Source organism: Arvicola amphibius, chromosome 7, assembly GCF_903992535.2.
Source record: "Arvicola amphibius chromosome 7, mArvAmp1.2, whole genome shotgun sequence".
Taxonomy (NCBI): Eukaryota; Metazoa; Chordata; class Mammalia; order Rodentia; family Cricetidae; genus Arvicola; species Arvicola amphibius.
Genome location: NC_052053.1, coordinates 56944806 through 56972780, shown reverse-complemented (window position 1 = coordinate 56972780; position 27975 = coordinate 56944806). Strand labels below are relative to the sequence as shown.

Genomic DNA, 27975 nt, shown 5'->3' with positions numbered 1-27975 from the left:
ATTATAAGAACTCTATAAGAACTCTATTGTAGCTGCCACTATCATTCTCTAATGCCAGAGCTGTCTCTTACTTACCAAGCTCTGAATGAAGAAGTTTAAGGAGGTCTCTGTACAGTGGCTTGCACAAAGGAGACTGCCCCATAAATCTACTTGCAAGAGTGTGCCCTCTAGGGGGCTGGAGAGATGGCTCAGTGGTTAAGAGCACTGCCTGCTCTTCCAAAGGTCCTGAGTTCAATTCCCAGCAACCACATGGTGGCTCACAACCATCTGTAATGGGGTCTGGTGCCCTCTTCTGGCCTGCAGGCACACACACAGACAGAATATTGTATACGTAATAAATAAATAAATATGTTAAAAAAAAAAAAAAAAAAAAAAAAAAAAAAAAAAAAAAAGTGTGCCCTCTACTCGAGAGGTGAGGAAACGTAATGGTCACAGGCCTGATTGTACAATACTCTGAAATTAGATGCTATCAGGAGTCCATTGGACTTAGATTAGACATCCATACAGTCTCTGGTAAGAAATTCCTTAGGGTTTCAAAATAAGTATGTGCTTCCAAAATGTGGCTATTGGTGCTGTGCAGGAGGCAGATGAGATGGCCTGTCTTGTTTGCCTTTGTATGTTATCCAGGCCAAATGTTTATCAGTTATACCATAAAATGCCCTGTTAGCAAACCATGCACATGGTGAACTTGCTTAAGAATCCCCTGTGATAGTGCACGCCTCTAATCCCAGCAATCGGGATACAGAGGCAGGCAGATCTCTGTGAGTTTGAGGCCAGCCTGGTCTACAAGAGCTAGTTTCAGGACAGTCATGAAAGTTACACAGAGAAACCTTGTCTTGAAAAAAAATAGAAAGAAAGAAAAAGAACCCACTTTGATGGAAAACAGTTCATCTTCACAATGTGTTTTCCTCTCTTCCAATTATTGGTAATTCTCAATGTTAGATAATTTTCCCTATTTAGTTTAAAGGTATCTAAGCACAATTGGCAAGTAGAAAATAGGGGACAGAAATCAGATATTGGCAGTTTTCCCATTGTCGTTTGTGTGGGAAATTTAATTTTATTATAAAAATGAGGCAAAAAAAAAAAAAAAGCAGTGCTGTATGTCAGCTTCCATGAGCAGAGCAGCAGTCACCTTACAGCCATTGAAAATTCATCTGATGAATTGTTAAGATGGGAAAATTGTACTCTCAGTGATCAGAGAAGTGTAGGAGATGGTCACTGTGTGTGTGTGTGCGCGCGCGCGCGCGGCGCACATATGTGCGCGTGCACATGTGTGTTAAATAGTAGAACCCTCAGGTAGAGTTTTTCTTTACCTATGTTACATAAGATACCTATAATGGCAGAGCAGAGTATCCAAACATGATATGAGTGCCTTGCTATATTCATTATTTTTATGTTATTTGTATATCCCCAGGTTTGGGTTTTTTGTTTGTTTGTTTGTTTTGTTTTTTCTGTGTTTTTTGTTTGTTTGTTTTGCTTTTTCAAGAAAGGGTTTCTCTGTATAACAGCTCTGGCTATCCCAGAACTCACTCTGTAGACCAGGCTAGCCTTGAACTCACAGAGGTCTGCTTGCCTTTGCTTCCTGAATCCCAGGATTAAAGATGTGTGCCAACACCATCTGGCTTGTGTGTTCCTAGTTTAGGTTTAGTCTGGGGATATAATTCTGTCATATAGAATATTTGCCAGGCCATGCTTGGGTCACTCTGTTTAATCCTCAGAACTGCAAAACAAAATGTGACTGCTTCCCAAGACAGGCATGGTGGACATGTCTACAATCTCAGCATTGGGATGTGGAGGCAGGAGGATTAAGACTTCAAATCCAGCCTGGGTTATATAGCAAAATTGTGTCTCAAAACCAAGAATTTGGCCCAGACATGGTGACTCATGCCTTTAAATACCAACACTCGGGAGGCCAAGGATCTCTGTGAGTTTGAGACCAGCCTAGTCTACATAATGAATTCTAGGCCAGCCTGGGGTATACAAGAGACCCTCTCTAAAAACAAACAGAAAAAAAGACAACACAACAGTGTTAGGAAGCATTGTTCTTTAGCCTATTTACAGAGAGGTGTTGATTAGCATACTAGAGATAGTCCAGTGGGACATATACGGAGTATCTTTTCTTCCTTAGTAAGATGTCTTGGAGGAAAAAGCTAAGTTTGAAAGTGGTCTGATGTCTGTGTTGCAGATGCTCTGGTTATTAAGGTTCTCATTAAAGTTCCCTATGGACCTTATTCTTTTTTTTTTTTTTAAATATTTATTTATTTATTTATTTATTTATTATGTATACAATATTCTGTCTACATGTATGCCTGCAGGCCAGAAGAGGGCACCAGACCTTATTACAGATGGTTGTGAGCCACCATGTGGTTGCTGGGAATTGAACTCAGGACCTTTGGAAGAGCAGGCGATGCTCTTAACCGCTGAGCCATCTCTCCAGCCCTGGACCTTATTCATTAAGGGTTTTTTTTTTTTCCTCCTAGAAGTTTTGCCTGTTAAATCCTTCCCTGTATTTTTAGTAAAGCTGTGTCTCAGCAGATGTGATGACCCTTAATGCTAACAGTACACATGACGATGCTTTCACAATGCTTTACACTTTGAACAAAATACTGTCTGCAGCCAGGCAGTGATGGTGCATACCTTTAATCCCATCACTCAGGAAACAGAGGCAGGTGGATTTCTGTGCATTTGGTTTCTGTGAGCTAGTTCTAGGACAGGCTTCAAAGCTATACAGAGAAACCCCGTTTTTGAAAAACTAAAAAAAAAAAAAAAAAAAAAAAAAAGCAAACCACTCTGCATTTCTGCATTGCATTGGGAAAAATCTCAAAAATGTATTAAAAAAACCAACAAATCAAAACATGAATTGTCTTTAGACATATGACCTAGAATGCATGAACTATGCAAAAGCCCTCAGGAACATTTCTTCTTAAATTTTGATGTTTCTTTACTCTCAGGAGTCAGTCAGTCTCAGCTTCCACTCAGTGAGTTTTGAGGGTGTGAACTGCTGATGCAGAAAGTCTTACAGACGTGAAATGTTCCTACTCTAAACCAGCATTGTAATCAGTGCTGACCTAATTTCATAGTAGCGTGTTTAAAATCATCTCCACGGTATTTACAGTCGAGAATGCATTTTCTGTCCTGAAACTCACTCTGTAGCCCAGGCTGGCCTTGAACTTACAGAGATCTACCTTCCTCTGCCTCCAAGTGCTGGTACACATTAGGCAAGAACTCATTTAATTCTGTGAATTAACATTTCATTTCATGACTTAGTTTGTTGTCAAACTTTGTTGCTCATAATCAGCTGTGTCCTCCCATTCTCTTAAACATATTAACTGAATTCCCATCTGTGTCTGCTGTCATCAGATTTTTTTTAACTGGTTTTGCTTATTTGAGTCATGTCTCCAAATATATAATAATCTAATAATCTGTTCTGTTTCATCCATCTCATCGTTTTCGTCTATCTTGGGTGTTCTATGAACATTGTAATATCATGGAAATTAGGAGTGTGCAAAACTACTGATAGTCCTGTTGTTTAAAGTTTATAGATTTTAGGGTTGTAGTAATCATAGGTGAAACATTTATCATGCGCCAAACAGTGTCAGATTGTATGCACTCTTTCAACTATAACAATATTACAAACTTCTGCATTTTCACACACAAGGTAAGGATTCTAATAAGAATAGCCATAATTTTTTTAACATAACATGTCTGATCTTGAAGTTAGTTTATTTACAAAAGTAGATTTTCATACAGTATTAGTATCTTTGTATGTCATTTTCCAGGTTCATTTGAATATGATTCTTGGAAGATAGGAGTACTGATGCACTGATGTCCTCAGTATAAAATAAATAGTGTGCTAATTATATGTCGAGTTAAAACTGTTAATGGTTGAAATCACTCTGAAAGAAATCTTACCACTTTAAATTAGGGTTAGCAAATATTTCTGCGAAGGACCAAAGAATAAATATTTAAGACATTGTGGCCCAATGATAGTCTGTCACAACTACTCACCTCTACTACAGAAAATCAAAACAATCATAAACAATACAGAGACATACTCATAATTGTGTCGTAAAAGTATTTACAACAGAGATGGAGGACTGTATTTAGCTTAAAGGCTATAGTGTTTCAAACCTTTAGTTAGCAGCAGAACAACTAATACTGTTTTTTACTGACAATTCTCCATGCGTACACACATGCAAGGAAAGTTTATATGAGAGCACCCTTATCTCTCATATCATGGTATAGTCTGGGTCTCTGCAAGAGCTGCTGCAATTGGTTTTAGCAGTTAAGCATGTCTCTAGCACCTAATTGCAGTTTCTCTCTGTGTGTCTGTCTGTCTGTCTCTCTCTGTCTCTCTCTCTCTCTCTGTGTCTCTGTCTCTCTCTCTCTCTCTCTCTCTCTCTCTATATATATATATATATATATATATCTTTCTGTCTCTCTCTCTCTCTCTCTCTCTCTCTCTCTCTCTCTCTCTCTCTCTCTCTCTCTCTCTCTCTCTCTCTCTCGGCTTTTCAAGACAGGGTTTCTCTGTAGCTTTGGAGCCTGTCCTGAAACTAGCTCTTGTAGACCAGGTTGACCTCAAACTCACAGAGATCTGCCTGCCACTTGCAGTTTTTCTCTTAAATTGTACGTAAGCTACAACAAAAAAGCATCTCTGCAGTTTCCAGTTCTAAAGACAGTTTTTATTTGTTTTATTTTGTTTTAAAGACAGTGGTTCTTTGGCTGTCCTAGAACCGGTCTCGAACTCAAAGATCCACCTGCCTCTGCTGTGATTAAAGGTGTGTGCGGCCACCATCTGGCTTCCAGTTTTACTTTTTAGATGATTTAAAGATACGTAGAGTAGCTTGCAGGTGCCATGTCACTGCTTCCACTTTTATTATTATTACTGTGTTACCTTCTTATATCTTTGTGAACCATTTTCATTAAAGACTTTCAGAGTATCTCCCTTTGCTGCAGTAATGAATTGTGACTTTATTTTTAGGCATCTCAACTTGAGTGTGAGACCGAAGCAGTTGTCATCCTTAGTGAGAAGTGGTGTCCCAGAAGCTCTTCGTGGAGAAGTCTGGCAGCTGCTAGCTGGCTGCCACAACAATGATCACTTAGTAGAAAAGTACCGAATTCTCATCACAAAGGTCAGAGAGGATGTGAGCTTCAAAGTGAATAGATGAATGCTGTATAATTTATGTTAAATGAGTAGTTCAGAGATGTTTCTTTTCTTGACACAAAGACAAATGAATGCATGAAGTTTACCTCTCCAGTTGAGTTTGTCTCAGGGTAGATCATGCCCTCTGACCCACTGTGCGTCTCAGTCCTTTCCACCTAGATTAACAATGAGCCAGATTACTTGTGCAGTGCAGTGTACACAAATGTTTTGTTTTGTTGGTGTGGGTTTTTATTTATTTGGTTGCTTTTTGTTTTGGTTTGTTGTTTGTTTGTTTTTTTAAATGGGTTCTGGGCTTGTCTAGAACTCACAGTATAGACAAGACTGGCCTTGAACTGTGGCAGTCTCCCTACCTAAGGCTCCCAATTGCTGGCATTATAAGCATGAGCTTCCACAAACTAGCTATATTTTTTTTTTCCATAGAAATACGCTTTGGTAAAGAAGGCCTTCTTTTATTTTCTACACTTATAAGAAAATAATCCTGTAGCTTTACACTTAATCTGCTGTGGCTTATATCCTCTAAGGTGAAACCTTTATTTCACAGTGTTCCCTGCTCAAGTTGAAGCATTCTTCAAAGTTTCACGAGCAAAGCAAGAGGGGATAAAATACTGTGTCCCAAGTACAAAGATGTAATTTCCTACTGGGTTAGGCAGCATTTGTGCCTTTTGTACCCATATAATAGGTTTGGTTTTAGTTTTCTCAAAATGTTGGCAATGTTTATCTACTAGGAAGCAGCTTCTCTAATAGGTAAATTTGGAATCTGGGTTATGAACATGCAGATTCTCCCACAGCACTTGAAATTTCTTAAAATTGCATTTACATTTTATTTGTTGTGTTTGCATATGTATGTGTGTGTTTGGGCATGCTAGTGCCCCAGTATATTTTGGGGCTTAGAGGAAAACTGGTAAAAGTCCATTCTCCTCTCTCTCTCTCTCTCTCTCTCTCTCTTTCTCTCTCTCTCTCTCTCTCTTTAAAGATTTATTTATTTATTATATATACAGTGTTCAGTCTGCATGTATGCCTACTAGCCAGAAGAGGGCACCAGATCTCATTATAGATGGTTGTGAGCTACCATGTGGTTGATGGGAATTGAACTCAGAACCTCTGGAAGAGCAGCTGGTGTTCTTAATCTCTAAACCATCTTTCCATACCAAGTCCATTCTGAAGAAAATTCACCATATGGGTCCAAGGGACCAAACTCAGGTTTTCAGACTTAGGTACCTTTAACCACTGAGCCATCTCACCTGCCCAACGTGAAAACTTTTTATATGACAAAAGGTAAAAACCTTTGTAAACAAAATATTTAAACCTTATGAGGAGTTTATATTATCTTTTTAAAACTGTTAACACAAAAAATCTTATAGAAAAGCAACATAAAGAAAGAAGATACAATCTTCAAAGAAAATGAGAGTCTAACATAACAGTTGTGGTCCGAGGAAGCCAAACACAAGAACAGCTGAGTGTCCTTTATTGAATGTGCCTGACAAATCACAGTGGGAGCCATAAAGGAGAGGTTCATGTGGTGTATTTTAATGGGTGGGCAGCTTTTGAGACAGCTTCTAGAAAAGAATTTGTATCATCCCCTACAAGGCTCAGGAAACACTACAGAAGATGGTGTGGAAAGGATATAGGACCCAGGGGCAAAACGTGGAGTACAGTAGAGAGCTGTCTTCCAGGCACAGTATGGCCTTTCCGATTTGCAGCTTCCAGAACCTTTTTCAGTCCCTTCTGTCTTTGGCTATACTTTATAATATTTTATATTTTATGTCAGTACCTCTCAGTGTTCCTTTTGATTCAATATTTAGTATTCAAAATTTACAGCAAAACTTGTACGGTAAATTATTTTATAGTGAGAGACTAATTGGTCAGCAGCATATCCTGGTGTTCCTCTTTTTCACCCCTTGCTCCTTCTCAAACGTGTGTGGTCTTTTCTGAGCTTTAATGTCTTTTTTTGTTTCTTGGTTGGTTGGTTGGTTGGTTGGGTTTTTTTTTTTGAGACAGGATTTCACAGTAGCTATGGAGTCAGTCCTGGAAATCACTCTGTAGAACAGGCTGGTTTCGAACTCACAGGGATCCACCTGTCTCTGCCTCCCAAGTGCTAGAATTAAAGGTGTGTGCTACCACCACCTAGCAAGCTTTAATTTCAATTTTAAGACTTTTCTGCAATTACATGTGCATATCAAGACCCTAAGTTAGCAGCACTTCTATATCACAGCTTTTTATCTCTTAATTACTTATCGAGTTGAAGCTTAGGGGGCCCAGCCACATTTTACTAGTCTAGAAATAGAATGCACCAATGATGGTGTCATCACTGAGCAGATTGCTTCCTTCTTAAATAAAAATAGCTCTCTGGAATTTAATAGGCACGGACTGAAATCACAAGAATGTAGCTCAGGACACCCAGCAATGAAAACCTGTTTGTTTAGCAGGAAGCACCTGGAGTTAGGAAGCCTGAGCACTGATTCAGTGCACTCATTTGTAAACCCAAATATGGTTCTGTACCATGGATCAGTCGTTGGGACATAGATGAAAGCCCTTTCTGAATTTTTAGATCCTATATAAATAGATCTAACCATCAGTGATAGAAAATGTTTTTGAAGGTTTGCTTCAGTATCAAAAATCTATAAACTTTTTTCTTATTATTTCCCAAATAAAATAATAGCAATTATTTATGTAGGCATTTACATTGTATTATGTATTGTTAGTAATTTATACAGGAATATTGGGGTATTTTTCTTAAATATTTGTTTTGGAGTTTGATTTTTTTGTTTTGTTTATTTGCTTTGCAACAGAGTTTCTTTGCATAATAGCCTAGGCCATCTTGGAACTCACTTTGTAGACCAGGCTGGCCCCAAAACTCACAGATATCAACATGCCTCTACCTCCTGAAGCTGGGATTAAAGGCATGCACCACTACTGCACAGCTTACAGGAATATTGTTTATGTTGCATATAAATACTCCTTCCTTCCCATGTTGTAGATTGAACTCAGGATCTTGGGCATGGTAGGCAAGCACTCTACCATAGTCCCTAGTTCCCCATTGCATCATTTTCTGTAAGGCATATGAGCATCCATGAATTCTACATTCAATAGAGGTTCTGTGACCTATTTTCTTTGGGTACTGAGAAATTGCTAGTGTTTTACCTCAAAACACAGGCCATGATTCTACCATATCAAAGTGGATACTCCTATTGTATAAGAAATCATAGGGGCTGGAGAGAGATGGCTTAGCAATTAGGAGTACTTATTTGCTCTTGTGGAAGCCCTGGGTTTGGTTTCTAGAACCCACATGGCGATTCACAACTGTCTATAATTCCAGTTCCAGAGTATTAGATGCCCACATGTAGTATACATAAACTTATCTAAATATACACATATACACATAAAAATAAAAACTAATTAATTTCTCTTAATAGAAAGACTTTATGTTGTGAGTTGTCCTTAAGACTGTTTTCTGTAAGGAAGAGGGCTGCTGACTGGTACTGGATTTTGGGGACTACAAGAATGAGGAGTGGGAGGGAATTTAAACACAACGTATAATGATACACATGCATTAAAGTGTTATGAAACCCATTATTTTGTACACTAAAAAGTATACAGACAAAATATAGGAGACACGGACACACAAATTACCCTGTATTACTGCTTCCATATAGCAGTTGCTACATCATGTCTCTTTAAATTACTTGTGAAAATAATATTCTGCATATCAAATCTATCTAGGGAGTTCTAATGTTTCCTGAATTCCAAGAATGTGAATATATTGGTTTGATTATTTTGAAATTGTTAGTATTTGGGATTTTTTTTTTTTTTTAAATTTTATGTCATTTAGCCTAGTATAGATCGAACATCTCTAAAAGTTTGGGATTGGAACTGTTTCAGATTTGTGGTTTTCCTCTTGGTTGTGGTGGTGATGTTTTTGGTTTGTCTTGGTTTTGCTTTTGTATAAACTATCAGTTAAAGCACCATGATATGAAAATATGAAGTGCTCTGAAACCGTAGGCTAGTGGAAGTCTTTCATTGCTTGCTTCTAGGTCCTAGACTTTAGGAAAGGAGCGCTTCCCCTGTATTGTGACTGCACCAGCAGTTGTCATTGCTGTATTTGAAAGCTCTTTCAACCCAAAAACAGAATTTCTGTTGTATTTGGCTTGTGTTGTTTATTCATTTAAAGAAGAATTTTCTCTCTGGATCAGTCCTGAGAAAACTAGGCATTTAACTATAAACAATTCAAATTCCGTGAGAATTTTAGAAGAATGTACATCATCACTGAATTCAGATGGCATTAAAGGTTTCTCATCTAGCCAGGCGGTAGTGGCATGCGCCTTTAAACCCAGCACTCGAGGCAAACAGGTGGATCTCTGTGAGTTTGAGACTAGCCTGGTCTAGAGAGCAAGTTTGAGGACAGCCAGGGCTACACAGAGAGAGCGTGTCTAGAAAAACAAACAAAGGTTTCTCACCCAGCCTTCTAAAGGTCTTGTCTTCTGAAGTCATCCTGGAGGTTGGCAGTTGGGCACATTGTGCAGTGCTACAGTGTTGAGGAGGTGGAGCTCTCATGGTCAGAGGTGAGGCATTGGCTAAGCCCATGTGAGGCCAGGATAAGTAAGGCCAGAAAACCCAGCATGGGCCAGATTCCAGTTGACCTTAATAAAGAATGAATCATTTTATCTCATGTTTATTTTATAGCATTTTGTATTTCCAGTGCTGGCTGTATATCCAAGACAAATGCTCTACTGTTTCCCTATGTTTAGGTTTAAAAGGCAGTATAACTGGGTGTGGTGGTACAGAGGCAGGCTGATTTCTGTGAGTTTGAGGGCAGCCTAGTCTATGTAGTGAGACTCTGCCTCAAAAAAGCAAATAAATAGATGAAATTTTAAAAAGTAAAAAACATGTAAGATGATTTCACGTGTCTGACAGAAGGCAGGCTGTCTTGGTTCAAATCCTAGCTCCCATGTTTTCTAGCTGTCATTGGGCAACTTAATACCACTAGGCATAAAATGGGATGATAATAGAAACCTACTTCTATGATTGTTAGTATTAACAGGGTTAATAAGTAAAAGTATTCAGCTCGATTCATAGTCATATTAAGTGTAAGCAGCTGCCTAATTACTGTTATTAACTTGTTTATTTGTCATTTTAGTTTTAGAATATTATTTTAGTTCCAGTGAAACATGGCATTAAGATAATTGTGGGTTAGACTGGGGTGAGAGATAGCAAAGGAGACTCCCTTATTTGCTGGGGACATGTTCCAAGACCTCCAGCATCAGATAGTGCCAGACTTGTAACTGTTTTATCCTTTCTATACCTTTAATAAAGTATAACTTACAAAGTAGGCATAGTAAGAGGTTAAAAAAATAGATAATAATAAAATAGCTATAACAGTATGTTGTGGTAAGTATTAATGTGGGCTGTCTCAAAGTGCAGCATTTTCTATTTGGTGCTTTTAGACTACAGCTGAGCCTAGATAATGGGCTATAAAATTGCAGCTCAGGAGACTGATATTACTGTGTAAGACACGCTCAGAGGTAGAGCCCTTAGCATACCGCGTGTTTGGTGATGAGTGTGGAAAGAGAGTGGGAGAAGGAGCAGGAGTCAGTCAGTACCTCAAATAATCTTTGAGCTACAATGATTTAAATACAGAAAGATGCTGCTGCTCTCTGCTGAGGCCTGTCACGTACTGCTTGCTGTTAGTCTTGTGCTTCAGCATGTTTTCAGGTCCTTGCTTTCCTGCGGTAAAGTGTTCACACTTCACTGAATTGTGATTGTAAGGCATCCTTTTGCCCACAGTAAGAAAGAATGTATAAAATAAATAAGAATACAAGTTGGATCACACATAATGTTCTGTTCAGTTTGCAGACTTCCTGGAATCATGACAGACACCACCATTTGTTTTCTTTCACCCTACTAGAAATGTGGGGCTTTTTTCTGGCAGAATTATACCATTCCCTCAGCACCCAATTCCTAGTTATTGAAGAGCACCTTTTATGATATTATCTGAAATAAATGCTGTATGATTTCAATTTGCATCATAAGATTGGAAAACTTGTACCTAAATATCTGCATGCTGTTTCGAGCGTCACTTGGGTAGAGCGCCTAACTAGACTGATGAAGAGGCAATATCCAATAAACGAGAAAATAAAATTGAGGCTGAATATTTAAGTCTTCTAACTATAACTTCTTGTGCATCTGAGTTAGAGTCCCTCCATTGCCATATACTGTTAACACAATTCCTTTCTCTGAGAACTGTTCTTTGTCCTTGGGAAAATGGTACAAAATAGGACTTTACCCCTCACTCCTCTAGTAGTGAGCTTCAGCCCAACTCCTGACTCCTCCTTCTCTTCCCTCCCTCTCCGCCCATCCACCCTTGTAGTTACTGCCTATTTTTCTTGCTGGCAGTCTGAATTCTACTCATTTACCTAAGAGAGGGATTCTAGACAGAAGGGAGACAGCTTTCAAACACTCTGGACTGCTGGCAACCCAAGTCAGTGCCCATGGTGTGTCTGATTTTGAAAACCCGGAGCTTCTCTCTGGCGATGAGCTGCCCACGATGCTAGATGCTAAATGTGAGCACATTTGGTTTCCTTCCCTTTCCCCGTTCTTTCTTTTCCCAAGTCCCTTCTCCCTGCTTCCCCTCCTACTCCATTTTCCTCTCCCTCTGTGCTTTAGTTCTGCCGTACACAGGCTGAAGCACAATCCTGCACTTCAAGGCTTTCTGTTAAGGATTTATTGTGGCTTTTGTTTGGATTTCATCATGCAGAATTACAGGTAACACTCTGAAATTGAGCTAAGCATTTAAATTCTATTAAGATGTTTTCAGTGGTAAAATAGTACATTGAATTTAATGGAAAAATTAATCTTGGTTAATTTTTATCAGTGATAATTGTAGCCAGATGTTTTCGGGATTACCATAAGGAGATTCTGTCTCCCACAACACGTTAAATAAAAGAAAATAAGGGTAGAATGGATCAATAAGTGCTTTCCTTTTATGTTGATCTTGGAATAGCTGCTCCACTGGAGTAAGCGCCCTTTATAGATGGGTGCTGCTGAGGGGGGGGTGGTGGTCGCAGTCAGAACTAGCTAGGTTTTTTGATTAGGATATGGAATGCAAAATGTAAAATGCTTTCTCCTTTTCTTCTGTCAGCTGTTCAGAGGAGACTCATTACAACTCCTGCTGAAGCTTCCAATCTTCCTCTCTCTGTCCCTACCCCCACTATCACTTGGCCTGAAGACACTGTCCCCAGTTTACCTTACTCCCTTGGTGCTATGCACATGGTAAACATGGCAGTATGGCCAAGTCTGGGACTGGCCAGACAACTGCTGTTGACTTTCCCAATTCCAGGAAGAATTTAAAGGGAAATTGCACAGCAGGCAATGTACCTCAGCAGCGCCACCTCCAGGAACATGGTGACCAGGGTTCTCTGGGATTGTCTCACACAAATTCACACATGCAGAGTCGAATGCAGTGACAATAGCTGCTCCCGGGAACTGTGACAGCAGCCAGGTGGCAGCATGAAATGAGAACCAGTTCCCGACGAGATGAACTCCACCTTGGATGGTGATCAGAGCAGCCATCCTTTCTGTCTCCTGGCACTGGGCTACTCAGAAACTGTCAGTTTTTGTCTTTTGGAAGCACTGATTGTTGTCTTTCTAACCACATTGATTATTTCTGGCAACATCATTGTGATTTTTGTGTTTTACTGTGCACCTCTGTTGAACCATCACACTACAAGTTATTTCATCCAGACAATGGCATATGCTGACCTCTTGGTTGGGGTAAGCTGCCTGGTCCCTTCCTTGTCGCTACTCCACTACCCCCTTCCTATGGAGGAGGCCATGACTTGCCAAGTATTTGGCTTTGTAATATCAGTTCTGAAGAGTGTTTCCATGACTTCTCTGGCCTGTATCAGCATTGATAGATATATTGCCATCACTAAGCCTTTAACCTATAATACGCTGGTTACTCCCTGGAGACTACGCCTGTGTATTTTTCTGATTTGGCTGTATTCCAGCTTGGTCTTCCTGCCTGCATTCTTCCACTGGGGCAAACCTGGATATCATGGAGATGTATTTCAGTGGTGTGCAGCGTCCTGGCACACCAACTTCTACTTCACATTGTTCATCGTGGTGATGCTGTACGCCCCAGCTGCCCTCATTGTCTGCTTCACATATGTCAGCATCTTCCGCATCTGCCAACAGCACACAAAAGAAATCAGCGAAAGGCAAGCCCGATTCAGCAGCCGGAATGAGGAGACTGGGGAAGCCCAGACTTGTCCTGATAAGCGCTATGCCATGGTCCTCTTGAGAATTACAAGTGTGTTTTATGTCCTCTGGTTGCCATACATCCTCTACTTTCTGCTGGAGAGCTCCACTGGCTGCAGCAGCCACCTTGCATCCTTCCTGACTACCTGGCTTGCTATTAGTAATAGTTTCTGTAACTGTATCATTTACAGTCTCTCCAACAGTGTTTTCCAAAGAGGATTAAAGGGTCTCTCAAGGACTGTGTGTACTTCTTGTACAAGTCACACTACAGCCAAGGACCCTTACACAGTTAGATGGAAAGGACCCCTTAATGGATGCCATATCTGAGGGGTTTATATACTCAGTTGCTTTGTTTGCAGGGAGAAAGGGTGGCTTTGGTTCTCCTTTTCCCTCCTATCCTGTACTCCCAGTTTACTAGGAGATCTAGGACAGGATAATTTGACTCTGAGCAGCTGCGGACTATCCGGACACTTTTCAGTTTGCAGAAGTTGTTTCCTAAATGAGATTTAAAATTAGAAGAATCCGGATCATAAAAAAAAAAAAAAAAAACTCGTGATGCAGTTTTTGAAATGTCATGGAAGTAAGATTCAAAAGGAATAAAGCCATAGCTGATACCTCTCCCAGCTGGTGTGACTGAACCTGGGTGTGAAAAGTGGCAGCACTTTAAAAAAAAAAAATCGCCATTTTCTTTTCTCTTTTCTGGATTCTTCCAAGCAACTTGGAACTTATGTGCAATTGATATCTTTTAACAGGGAATATTAAGATAGACTTATGAACTAACAAGGATTTTCTTTATCTGTGCAAAGATATAACTGCACTGTAAGTTTCAGTACTCCTTTAGATAGTGAAATGTCTTGGAAGAAATCGCCATAGGATGAATAATGTGATCCCTGAAGATTACTTTTGGAGTTTTGAAATGAACCGTGAAGCAACCATGCAATGAAGTCATACAGTTTGTGAGAAACAGCTGCAATTACTTCATGCTTGTGAACATTCTGTACATGTGTGTAGAAGTGACATTACAGTGCTTTTTCCTGTGCCTCTGTGTTTGTGAATATTGAACATTTACATTGAGTTGGGTTTCTTTTTATAACAAAAATGTATTTAAATAAATAATAGATGGATAACTGTCCATTGTAATGTGAATATTAGATAGATAGATAGATAGATAGATAGATAGATAGATAGATAGATAGATAGATAGATAGAGACTGACTTTAATGTTTTCTGTTCTTATCTAGTCTTCAGTAAGAACTGAATCCACTCAGGGTTGATTGTGCTGTGTGCCTTTTAAACAGTCAGATGACATCACAGTCACCGTTCATTTTGGAAAACCTTTTTTCAGGTGCTGGCCAGGAACCTCCTTTGAAGGGAGAAGGGTTCTGATTGGGCCAAGTTACCTACCTGTGATCCTCTTTTTGGAAAAAGTCCTCTGTCATATAGTTCTTTTCTCACTTGTCTGTTTTCCAAAGCACTAGCAAAATGTATAGAATTTTATTGTTTAGAATTACTGGAATGCTTTGTGTTGGTATTTAGTGTTACCTTTGTTTTAAAAGTGATTGCCTTGAAAGCAAGGGAATTGTTTGTCTAAAAGGAGAGAGCTGTTAGCAGTTCCAGTCAGTACTTCCTGGACTTTGTGCTAGTTTTTATTTTTAAAAGTGTCAAGGAGATTAACTGGCCTCTGACTCTGGCCAGAGGTTGTCATGCAGGTGGAACTGTGATACTCAGTGAAACAGGCAGTGGAGGAGATCGGGGTGCTAGCAAAAGTAGATTTTAAAATCCAAGAAAGGATAAGGATGATTATGAAACCCACAGATATGCTTTGGTTTTCCATCCTGATGTTAGAAGGCTATTCCCTTTTAAACAGAAGGTATTGTGTGTCCCCTCCCCAATTCTTTTATTGCACCCAGAGCCTTGTGCAAACAAGGCAAATACTTCTTTTATATTAACAACATAATTTATTTGTTCTGTTTTTCTTTTTAAGCCAGTGTCTCACTTTTTAGCACTAGCCACCTAGGAACTCGCTATCTAGACCAGACTGGCCTTGAACTCAGAGTCCCACTTGTCTCTCTCCTGGGATTAATGGTCCACCATGGCCAGCCCCTAGCCAGTTTTATGTTTTAGACATTGATTTTTATTTTAACCTCAATTATCTTCTTTTTTAAGCTTTTTAAATGACTAAGAATTATAAAAGCTTCAGAATTCAAGTTATAGAGGCAGGTAGAGCTCTGTGAGTTCAAGGTCAGCTTGATCTACATAATGAGTTCCAGAACAGCCAGAAGTACATAGTGAGATCCTTGCTCAAAAAAAAAAAAAAAAAAAACGGATTCTGAGTTTTCCCCCAGTCTTGCTTGTTCTGATAGTTAATATTAGCAAATTTAACTCAGCTCTTTCAGAATTTAAAACTCATGATGAAAATACTCGGTTAGACGTAGCTAGATGGTTTCTAGATGGTGGTGGCACATGCCTTTAGTCCCAGCACTCAGGAGGCAGAAGCAAGAGGATCTCTGAGTTTAAGGCCAGCCTGGTCTACAAGACAGAGTTCTGCTGTGGTGCAGTGAAATTTCAGCTGATATACAAAAGGTGGTAGGTCCAGCGCCTTGTGAATCTGGCTTTACATCAGAACACATTCATTCTGGTGGGTCAGCCTTCTGCTTCATCAGCTGAAATCTCATTGCATATTTCCTGCAGACCGCAGCTCTCCCTGTTTTTTGTTTAATAAATGCAGTGTATGGCCATCCTCTGGTCAACGCATATTTCAGATCCTAAGTGTCTGAGGATGACTGGAATAAAGAATAAAAGTAAAATGATTAATTCTTCTATAATTCCAAAATTGATAAGAAGGTTCCACAAGGAGTTGTTATCAACAAAATCTTTAACTGAGTTGACAAAATGATTGACTGCCTCTTCTGGAGAAGAAAGCTGGAGTCTGGAATGGCTAATGAGACTGATCTGATTATGTAAGGTACCTATGTTTATATCTAGCCTTCCAGGCACCTCTCAGGTGAGCTTGTACCTGATTCCAGGACATTCCTGAACCATTAAGCAGTAAAGGGGTGACACACATCTACTTAAAATCAGCATGACATGATGTTGTTAACCATATCTTGATATTCTGAATCTGCTTAGTTTAACATGGGAATTCCCCTTCTCCCCTTTGTAGAGTTTAGAAGCCTCTTTTCTGGCCACATCTCCCCGAGACCATAAAGATGCTGACAGTGTACCTTAGGACAGCTCTTATCTGCCTTTTGACCTGAGAAAATTCAAGCTCAGAATCTGTCTTTGTTCTCTGTGTGTGTTTAAGCTGAAACTTAGCAGGAAAAAGAAAAAAAGAGAAACTGATGCAGAAAAAGTACATAGTGGAGAGTTCATTTCACCCTTAGATCTAAGTCCATGCTGCTGTGAGTCTTCTGAACCCTGAAAGGGACACTGAGGCTGGCACTCAGAGGACCCTGGGTAGAATTCCAGGGCAACCCAGGTCACACAGAAACCCTGGCCCGGAGTTGGGAAGGAACTTAGTTGAATTTCTGTTTCAAGTAGAAAATGTTTTCTGCTGGATTCTAGAAATAAGTTCGTAAATTTCTATCTCCTTGCATTACACAGCTGAAAGGTCAGCTCTGTAGACTTGGTGGGGTGTATGCGTCTCATTCCCTTTTGTGAAGTGGTCTCCTGTAGCTCTCCCTTCCTCCTGCTCCCCAGTGCTGGGATTTCAGTTGTCCACCACAGCAGCTTTGTTTTTCATACATGCTAGGAAGTTTCATCTTTTCATATTTGCTTTGTGCTTATGAATTTTTAGTTCAGCAAACATGAGAATCTTGAAGATGGTGTTTATTAAAATGTATTAAATCAGTAGTAAGAGAACAGCTTTTCCTTTTATAAGAAGTGAAGCCCTTTTCACTCTTGTTCTGGGGTTCCATTTTGTAACAGTGGGAAAGAAAATTATTCTGGTATTGGCAACAAATGCAAGCATGGCTTTTTAATTAAGATCTTTTTCTAACAGTTGTTTAGTTTTACAATATCAAGTTCTGGTTTTATTAAAGGCATTTTTTTTCAAAGTAGAGTCTATAGTGCTGTTTGAAGCACAGACTGAAGAAGAAAATAAGTAGTTGTAGTAATTGTTAAGAAAAATAGGTAGACTTTATGATGCTTGGTAATAGCAGACGTCTTCCCAATTTATATTGTCTTCATTGTGCTGTGTAAACTTTTAAGGCTCGAGGAATCAATCCTGTTATCTTTGATTCATTGTGGGCACTGCTGGTTTATTTTTAAATTACTATGTGGCAGGGCTGGGGTTAAGAAGAGATGAAGGGAAAAGTTACATAGTCTTCAGGGGCTGAGAGAATTCTCTCTGCATGATAGCTTTGAAAAGTTTGTGTTTAATCTTTTTATTCTGGGACATTAAATGCAACATTTGATGACATTTTGTTTAAATACCAATCCAACTAGTTCAGAGTGAAAAAAAAGCACCTAATTTTAGACTCAAATACCACAGATAGCTCGTCTAACTCAGTGGTGTGTGACTGGTACCAGAATACACATATACTTTTAGAGATGGTGTTGAAGTAACTTCATAATAAAGCTTCTAAAGTAAGACAATGGTAATTGTTTAGCTTGTAAAGGAATTGTGTGGTCTTATGCAGTCATTCCAGTGAGGACATTTTGGTCCTCTTAGAGTGGGGAAGTAGTTGGCATGTGAGCCAGTGGCTACCTTAGAAAGAATACTGAACAGCCCAGTTGTTGACAGACCTGCTGCTGCTTATTCAGAACCCTCTTTTGGACAGGTTTCCTCTTAGCAGTATTGCTGCATAAATTCTTTTTGAGCCTTTTACACATGACTTTTCTTTTGTACTTAGTTTATTTCATATTTTTAGGATTGGAGAAACTTGAACTTTCATATTATAAATGAACTGTCCATGCCCTTGAATGTGAAGTGGCAGGTTCACTAGCTTAGATGGTAGAATGGTTTGGGGAGGGTTTCCTCTGCTTTTCCAAAGTTCCTTTGAAAAATGTGCACAATGACTTTATAGAAAATGTCTTAATTTCATTGACCTTGTGCTTCTTATTAAAAAGGTTTGCAAAATAAGTTTTTGGCAAACCATAGTTTATTGGTATATGAGCAGTTTGGGAGACATTTAAAGATGGGAGAACTGTGGCATTGGGAAATTTTAAACCTGTAAATTATGGCATGTTGTGGTTTTGCATACTTTCCCTGTTTCAAATTGAAGAAAAACCAAATGTAAATATATTAAACTGTACATGTTATTAATGTTATTTATAGATTCTAGAAACGAGGTAGCTATTTCTTTTTGAGGGGGTGAAGTTGGAGAGAGTGTTTTTCCGTGTAGTCCTGGTTGTCTTTGTAGGCCAGGCTGCCTCAAACTCAGAGATCCACCTGACTCCTCCTTCCTAGCACTGGTATCAAAAGATGTGCACCACCACCACCTGACTGTGGTAGCTATTTCTTAGGACTACAAAGGAGTCACCGGCATTTCTTTAAAAATTTTAAAAGGAAATCTGGCACAGTAACAATGAACGTTGTATTGCAAATGTGGAAACCTGGTGAGCTGGTTAGTAACTTAGGGATAGTAAAGGCAATAGAGGCCCTTTTGTGCTCTGTGACTCTGAAGGACTGAATCAGATCATGGGAAGCGCTTCATGAGTGCAAGTGATGACTCTTCCTACTTGCCGTAGCTTCACGTATGTTATGGTAAGCTTCCATACATTCAGTCATGGAATAGATCACTACTCTGTGCTATTTAGCAATCCCAGACTTGAAGATTATATAAGTACTAGTTTATTTTCTTTTATTGCCTGAAAAATTGGTGAAGGCAAGGGGCAGTACCCCGATAGCTGCATCCCCCAAATTTCACACAGAACCTGCTCCAGAACAGAAGTCTACATAAACAACAGAATGAATAAATGACGTTTATTAGTCTCCTGCCTTGCTCCCTTCTGTCCTTCTGGATTGATAATGGGACTGTTTTAAATGCACTCTCAAGCCCTACAAGCAACTTTCTATATGATCTGGGCTACTCTACACTCTTTAGAAATGATACTATTTCCTCATTTTTCTTTTCTTCCTTTCTTTCTTTCTTTTTTTATTTTTTCATGAAAAGAGTAGTGTGGGAATACATCCTCAGTTCCTGAGGCTACCCCATGCCTGTCAGTGTTACCTAACTGCAGTTTCTCACAGCATAGATGAAATGCACATAGTCGGAACATACCTTGCTCCAGAGCCAGGTAAAAGAAGCTACAAAATTCAGCCACAGAAGAGACTAGAGATGTTGGAACCTTTGGTGCTATGGCTTTGCTTTCTCAGTTTTCTTGCTCTGTGTTCTTTGTTCTGACATTGGTGGCTGTATATCCAGTAAAGTGTCATCCCTGTCTCATAGAAAATCTGGCCCTGAGACATTACACATGGAAAGTTCTGAAGTTAGGTTTTTCAAGGAGCCTCACAGAGTGAACTTCACCTGGAGGAATTTACCAAAAGAATCCTTATGAGACACACAGTCCATCTTTTATTTAGGGTAAGTTCACATAATGTCAGTTCATTATTAAAGTAAGTAATGGCAGTCTTTTCCTGGAAGTACGTCATTAACTGCACCATATGCGGATGGTTCCCAGATGGGGATGGAAACTCTTAACACTGTTCTGTTGTGTGAGGGATCAATTCTGTGACTGGAAAAGCCTTGCCATTCAGACACAAGAAGAAATGAAGTCATCTCTGTGGCCAGTGCTGATCTGCCTGTGTGCTGTCAGACACCATGTTACATTGATCTAAATTCTTGTCATTTGTCTTTTCATAAGAACCCTTGCAAGTCTTACTAGCCTTTGAAACTTTTTTGGTTTTGCTTTTGTTTGTTTGTTTCTTAATATTTATTTATTATGTATATAATATTCTGTCTGTGTATATTCCTGCAGGCCAGAAGAGGGCACCAGACCTCATTACAGATGGTTGTGAGCCACCATGTGGTTGCTGGGAATTGAACTCAGGATCTTTGGAAGAGCAGGCAATGCTCTTAACTGCTGAGCCATCTCTCCAGCCCTTGTTTTGTTTTTCAAGACAGGATTTCACTGTTTAGCTCTGGCTGTCCAGGAACTGGCTTTGTAGACCAGACTGACCTCTGCCTCCTGAATGCTAGAATTAAAGGCACGCTTTACCACTGCCAGTGAAACTGGTTTTTTAAGATAATTTTATGTCACTGATTTATATTTCATCATATTACAGATTTCTATTTTCTGATGAGCCAAAGAGCAGCTGAGTTTATTTAGCTTGTTTCTAGTTCCTCTTGTCCTACTCTTCATATGGTGTCTACTTGGAAAAGCAAGGTATATGAAACCTCTCTGGAATTCTATAGCATCCTTAGGCACTGGTGTTATCATGTGTAACAAAGGAGAAAATGGTGGGGGGGGGGGACAGTAAAGTAGGAAAGAACCTTAGAAATATTTGCTCTTATTTGGACATTTTACACGGGGCCACAGTCTGACTGTTCCATGTGTTCATAAGAACTCAGACATCTGCCCTTGAAATCCTGCCTCAGTCTCCTGAGTAACTGGGACTGTAGGCATGTGCCCTATGCCTGGATGCTTCTCTTTTTCTATTACAAGAATCAGAGAAGCTTCTTAGAAAATAATTAGTGGCCAAAACAAACAGAAATCAAAGGAAACAGAAAGATGTGGGTTTCCAAAGGAACCCCACAAAACTAAACTCCAGCTGATGCAACTTGAAAAGAATTGATATCCATTAATGGAGAACAAAGCACAATTTAAAAATGAACAGGAAGAGAACAAAAAAGAGGTCTGAAACTTAAGTGTAAGAGTTATTTTCAAACACCAGACAAGCTGAAAAGTAAAGCTTAAGCAGCAGCAACTAGTAAAATGGAAAGGCAGAGATGGGGCAGTAGGTGAAGAGGAAAGTGGGCTCAGGGAAGGATAACTGAGTAACAAGGAACCCATTGCTGATGGAAGGAGGAGATATCTACCTTTTCATCCGAAGATTTCAGAACACTGAAGATGAAATCGTAAAAGCTTAGTCTGAGGAAGGAGTCCAGAATCTTATGTCCAGTTAACTATTATTCAAGTAGGAGGATACAATAAACCCATTCTACAACATGTGGTGTGTTAGGATGTATTCACTAGCCTTACATACTTTCTTAGAGAGTCGCTTCAGAATGAGAAAGGACAAAGATGTGATATCCAGGAAATTGTTTCTCCAGGGAGGTAGAATTCCCACAGAAGGGAAAACCCTGGGGAAGAGGACCACTGAGGTGAATTAGATAGCAGCTGCTCAGAAATAAGCAGGGGAAAGGCCTAGAGTAAGGAGGTGTGTTATTAAGAAGTTGGTGTGGAGTGGGATTGTCTGCCATGTTTAACTTAGAATGGGGCCTCAGGCACGCTAGAGAAAAGTGCACCATCTTTGAGCTCTACTCCATAGCTGGCCCTGTGACTCTTCCAGACTTTGAAAGGAATTATACACTGATAATATGCATAGTATAGTTAGATACAAAGAAAACCAGAGGAAAGGAAAATAATAGGACAATTGATGAAAAGAAAAAATAGCAAATTAATGAAGAAAGTAAGGCAAATTATAGATGTACTCTGATTCATTATAAATTATGTTGACTTAGCCAAAAATGGTAGCAAAAACATGTTGAAAATTAAAGGGAAAGACTTGTGGATAGAGACCTGTGAGTGGACAGAGCTGCAGTATCTTTTCCCATGCTATAAAAATGTAAAGGTGGTGTCAAAAATGGAAGAGTCTAGGAAATAGCAGTTAGGCATTTCATTCAGAATTAAGAAAAACAACCAGCTATAAAAAGGGGGTATAGAGCTGATTGGCTCTGAGCAACAGCTGGCGGCGGGTGTGTCCAGATGTGTCATGGTAAACTTTGTGTCCTCTGACCTTTAAAGGATTGCTTTAATGGAAAACATAAACTGTGATCAGCAAAAGGCAGTGAATTTTAATAGAAGAGAAACAATGGAGGAGCAAAAGGCAGAGAACTCGATGCTGCTTCTAAGGAAGTAGGTGTGCCTGGCACCACTTACCCGTGGCCTTTAAGGAGCAACTTCCTGTTACTCATCTCACATCCTTCTCCCAGAAAGACTGTCCAGATCAGTTTGTTTTCAAGGGAATTGTGTAAAGTTTCAGAGCCCTAAGGCCATTTTGGTTCCTAACCTGCTGTTGTATGTTCTCTGTCTGGATCCTTTTAGATATTTAATGTTTGATTTTCATTGAGAGGAAGACAAGGGCTATTAAAAAGCATTCTTTTATATCATAAAAAGAAATTTACATCATGGGATGTAAAGTATGGAAAGCAGATGTCTGTGTAGGGATATGTGTTTCTTGTGCTGGATGGAGGTGGTTAGAGAATGCGAAGTGTTGCCTGGAATGTGGAGGTAGTCGAGGTATACATGGAAGGCAGTGCATGGGCCCTGGGAGGGATCTTTTCTGTATGTCTATGCCCTTCAGCCATCCTTACCCCACACCCTTCATACATAGTACTGACACTGAAAGTATCCAGCTGGTAGATAACTTGCTCGGCCTAGATATAGTAGGGAGGGCCTTGGACCTTCCCCAAAGCAGTGTGCCTCACCCTCTCTGAGGCGGAATAGGAGGAGGGGAGGGGTGAGAACTGGGTTGGTATACAAAATGAAAAAAGATAGTTTGTTTTCTTTTTTAAAAAATAAAATTAAAAAAAAAGTATCCAGATGGGCAAGATTAAGGAAATACAGAAGTCAGTAAGACCCTAGTAAATTGATCTACAATTTACCAAATAGTGTATATGGCATGAGAAAACCCTCTCTGCAGGTTAAAAGAAATAAAAGATTGTTCTTTTGTAAATAACTATGACTGTAATCATGTAATGATAAACTTAGTGACTTGTTTACAAAGGAATTCTATTGTATCTGTTCAAAATACAAAAGTAAAATTTAAAATTCAATCAACTTTAAATAATAAATTGAATTGAATTGGCAAGGCAGTATTTGGTAACAAACTGCTATTTATATAAATAACTTGATGTCTTTCTAAAATTTCTTTCCCCAAAAAGAAAGCCATTACTTTGCTGGTTCTTGTGGAGCAGGATCTGCTTCAAATTACCCCCCCCCCTTAAAAAGAAAATGTTTCTTTGCTTGCTTATTATCTGTGTGTATACATGTGTGTACACATGCGTGCATAGCATCAACACATACAGATACCATGGTTAAAATATAGAGGTCAGAGGACAACTTGCAGTAGTCAGTTTTTCTTTCCACAATGGATCCCAGGAATCCATTCAGGTTCTCAGGCTTGGCAGCAAACAGCCTTACCCAGAGAGCCTCTCACCAGTGGTAGCCTTTTTCAGTTTTAAGAGTTTCCTTTTTTGCAGCATACATGGAGGAATTGAAACCTTTTCTATTTAGGGTCACTGTATTGAAGATGTGTTACAACCTATAGAACACTGAGAGTAAAATAAGAACCAAACAGAGTTCATCTCTGGCAGTTAATTAGGCTGTTTTAATCTCTCTGAACTTGAGAACAGTCCTCATCTTTGAGTGAGGGAACAGCCAGCATAGTCCCTTCAAGATGAGCTACATGGTGACAGTAAGATTCTGAAAGCAGTTTTTGTTACCAGGATAATTTTATATTATTAAATCTGTTTGTTTTTTGTTTCTCAGATAAAGAAGGTTGTGAAGTAGATTACTAGAGGCTCTGAGTTTTCTATTTTATAAGATGGGACAATGCTCCTTGATTAGACTTATTTGAAAAATGCCATATGTTGCATCCTGTGTGTGTGGGAAGTGTGCTTGGTGAAATACTTCTCTGGAATAGACACACCCTCAGATCCCTAAAGTCCTGCTCTTATGTTCTGCTGCAGTTTCTTTGTACTGGAGTCTAATGTATCATTTCTTGCTTTTAGAGAATATTTTGCAGAAGGGTTGATACTGTCTGTTTGGGAACATTGAGTTGTACATGTACTGCATTGGAAAATTCTGGCTTACAGTAAGAACCAAGAAGATTTGAGGCAGAAATGTAGTAAACAGGTATCATTTTAATGATACTTTAAAAAATGATGTTGGGGACTGGGCTTGTGGCTTGCTAAGTAAAGCGCTCACTACAAAAGCACAAGGGCATGAGTTAGATGCTCGGCTACATGGGTCCCCAGCCTGGTTAACCAAGCTCTATGGAGTAGAGTTAGTAGTTTCATATATCAGTGATGAAACAAAATAACCTTTAAATATTTAAATAGTTGTTTCTTGACAGTTCTTTCAAGATTAATTCTAAAGCAGAAAAGTAAAAAACTTAAATAAGATTTTTTTATCTATTTGATCTCAAGAACATAGTTTTCCTTAAAAGCTATATAAAAGTATATGATTTTTAAAATGCTGACACACGGGCGGCCTATACACATGTGTGAGTGCATACCTTCTGGATCTGAATGCTGTTCACAGCAGTCTGGAGATGTCCTGTGAACAGTACTGTTCATTGTTTATTTATCAGATTCTCATTTAGCACAGTGCTCCAGAGCAGGGAATTGGCATAGCACTGTTAAGACTCCACCACAACAGCTTCCCAGCTGTGTAGCTCTCGTTGCACTCCGGAATCCTTGACTAAAGACATTATTTCCAGAGGAAACCTACTTTTTGAAATAATTTGTTGAATGTTAAAAAAGAAACATTTTAGTAATTGTAACTAAGTGGATTAAGTTATATAAAAACATAACTTGAGGAATATAGGACTTGGACTCAGGTTTGTTATGTACTATGCACTGTGTATTGTGTGTATTTGTAGGGGCTGAGTGGGAATATGGTGGTCAGAGAATGGCCTGGAGGAGTTAGTTCTCCTCTTTTATTGTGTGAGCCCCAAGGAATTGAACTGGCATCGAACTTGGCAGTGACTTTCTCACAGAACCCAAGTTGTTTAGTTATTTTATTGTTGGTGATGTTTGTTTGTTTGTTTGTTTGGTGGTTTTGAGATGTGGATCACTTAATAACTCCTTAGCTTGCCTGAAACTCACTACATAGGCCTCACTAGCCTGGAACTCACAAAGACCCCTCCTGCCTCTGACTCCTGGTACTAGAGTCAAAGGTCTGCAATACGACACCAGGCCCAGGACTTCGTTCTTAGCGTGATGCTCTATAAGATTTTTAAGCTTACACATCCAACAATACAATAATGCTAAGCTGTTAACTTTGCTAGGCGAGTATTTACTTGATGTGTAGTTTGCTGGGTGATAGAAATAAAATTGAAACAAGTGTTTAGAAGTCTTTATAGTTGCCAGAAACGGTTGTATAGCATATGACTTTACATATAACTTTGTGCCTCCTAATTTAAATCATGACTTTCCACCCTCACCATCACTCTCTCTTTTACTCAGAATGACTCTGTGCCTGTTCAGTTTTCTCAGTAATAGTTTCAGCATGTCTGGCCATTGGGCTCTTCAGAAGGGTTGCTCTGCAAGGAGAATTAATAGCCAAGCAGGAAAAGGTTGGCAATGCTGTTAGCTTTTATGCCTTATCTATACATGATTTGGGGCAGTTTTGCCAGACAGTGGCCAGTTTTCCTGTGGGAAACTTGAGCCTCTAAAAGGAAATGGACATATCTAAAAGACTACATGTCACATGGGACTTATATTTATTTTTAGAATGGCATTATAATGCCATATTTGGTTTGAAACAATGTGACAGTGGTCCATTATTTTTTTAAGTATGGAACCATCTTTTCTGAGAGTTGACTTCTTTCCTCTTACATTGTTTGCCATAGATAGAACCATACTGTCAGTGTGATTCTTACACAACCATTCAGTTGATATAGTTTTAACTATCCATAAAGATCAGAACTGCTTATTGGCAGGCATTTCTAGAACAGGCTTGCTGAGTTTAGTTTCTGTAAGTAGGGCTCTGGTCATCATATATGGCCATCTTTTTGTGTTCCACATTTGGGGATGGTTGTTTGCTTTATTGGATGTTGGGAACGAGTGAAGAGGCATTTGAAGTTACTCTAATCGTTGTCTTGAAATGGAAGAATCCACTAAATGTGACATGAGAATAGAAAATCTGAAATGGATCTCTGCCCTGAAGACTGGTTTAAAACAAATCTAGCCTACACACTATTTTTTTGTGAGCTCTACAGTATTTGGGTCAGTATAGTTCATAGGCTAAAAGGAAAAAAATCTTAATCTATCATTTATATTTTAAGTGTCAGTTTTTCCATCTTATTTATCTCCTTTATAAATTAATTTGATTACAATGAAGTATGATATTGATAACATACAATAGACTGTGATCGAATTGCTTACTGTTTGTTTACAGAATTCCTCCTCCCCAGACCAGGCACTAAGTCTCAAACAGGAAAACATGCCAAATACATATTTTCTCTCTTGGCTTCTTACCCAAGATTGGAAATAGGCCAACAACATCAGTTTCAAATCTGGTGGGAAGGGTTACTACCACTTCCTTCCACACAGTGTTTCTTTACTTCTTATAAACCCAGTGAGGCAAATAGGTTAAATTTTTTTGTTGTTTTTTTGTTTTGTTTTGGTTTTTGGTTTGTTTTTTTTTTTTTTTTCCGAGATAGGGTTTCTCTGTCACTTTGGAGCCTGTTTTGAAACTAGCTCTTGTATACCAAGCTGGCCTCAAACTCACAGAGATCCTCCTGCTTCTGCCCCCAACCCGAGTGCTGGGATTAAAGGCGTGAGCCACTACTGCCTAGCCCAAATAGGTTATGTTTTATATCACTTAGGTTTTATAAGTAAGGACTACAAAGTTTTGCTTAAGTAAGTAGCCACCCCAAGGTTATGAAAATTAAATTAGGAAAAGAGAGGCAATACACAGATAGAACTGCCTATGATAGGGTTTAAGTCCTAGCCATTGTGGTGTTGTCTAAGTAGAACAACTACATTCTGTCAAAAACCCAGATGGAGAATCCACACAATTGTGACTGTGTTTTGAAGTGCTTCCAGTTACCTTAGTGTTCTCTGGTCTGGAAATGGATCTCCAGGCTGCTCTGGGTTTGTGTAATGAAGCTTTGGAAGAGAAACTGAAACATTAACTACTGAGTGTCTGTAAAGTATTTTATATTTTTAAATCTGTATAGCTCAATTTCCTGTCTCTTTGGTTCAGCTTTTAAATTCTGCTGTTAACTTTCAATTCTTATGGTTTTATTGTCATCATGGGTTCTCCCACCCCAACCCCTTTAAGGGGAACAGTTCTCCAAAAATATGTGTGAAAAGCAGTCTCTGTCAACAAATTGGTTTCTACTATCCATCATGTTTGATTTCTGCAAAAATCCCCTCTATTTGTTGGTGTGGAAGAATAACACTGAAGGACAGAAATCCCATGGTCCCTAGGTGAAAGGCAAGTAAGGACTTAAAGAACAGTAGTGCCAGCCATGAAGGGACCACTGAGCATGCATTGCATAGCTACATAAGATATATGTTAAGTATTAAAAGCTCGTGTCATCAGTGGAGGTGTTTGTTTTGTTTTTTAGCTTTTATTATTAGTAAATGAGCCCATTAGTTAACATTTATTTCTAGGATTCTTGTTTTGACAATGAAAAGATAGTGGGCGCTGGATCA

At 39.1% G+C, this 27975-nt stretch overlaps 2 protein-coding genes across 8 annotated transcripts in view; both read left to right on the top strand.

Annotated features, from left to right (window-relative positions):
• Positions 1 to 27975, top strand: part of Rabgap1 (RAB GTPase activating protein 1) — a 147880-nt gene that overhangs the window by 75574 nt on the left and 44331 nt on the right. For all 7 annotated transcript variants that reach the window (XM_038336124.1, XM_038336122.1, XM_038336126.1 and 4 more), the window contains one exon: positions 4985 to 5135. In XM_038336124.1, coding sequence (XP_038192052.1) covers positions 4985 to 5135 — 151 coding nt within the window. The remainder of the gene's footprint in view (positions 1 to 4984; positions 5136 to 27975) is intronic.
• On the top strand, positions 12698 to 13747 carry Gpr21 (G protein-coupled receptor 21). Its single transcript, XM_038336137.1, has one exon. It carries the CDS (start codon positions 12698 to 12700, stop codon positions 13745 to 13747), a length of 1050 nt encoding a protein of 349 aa, XP_038192065.1.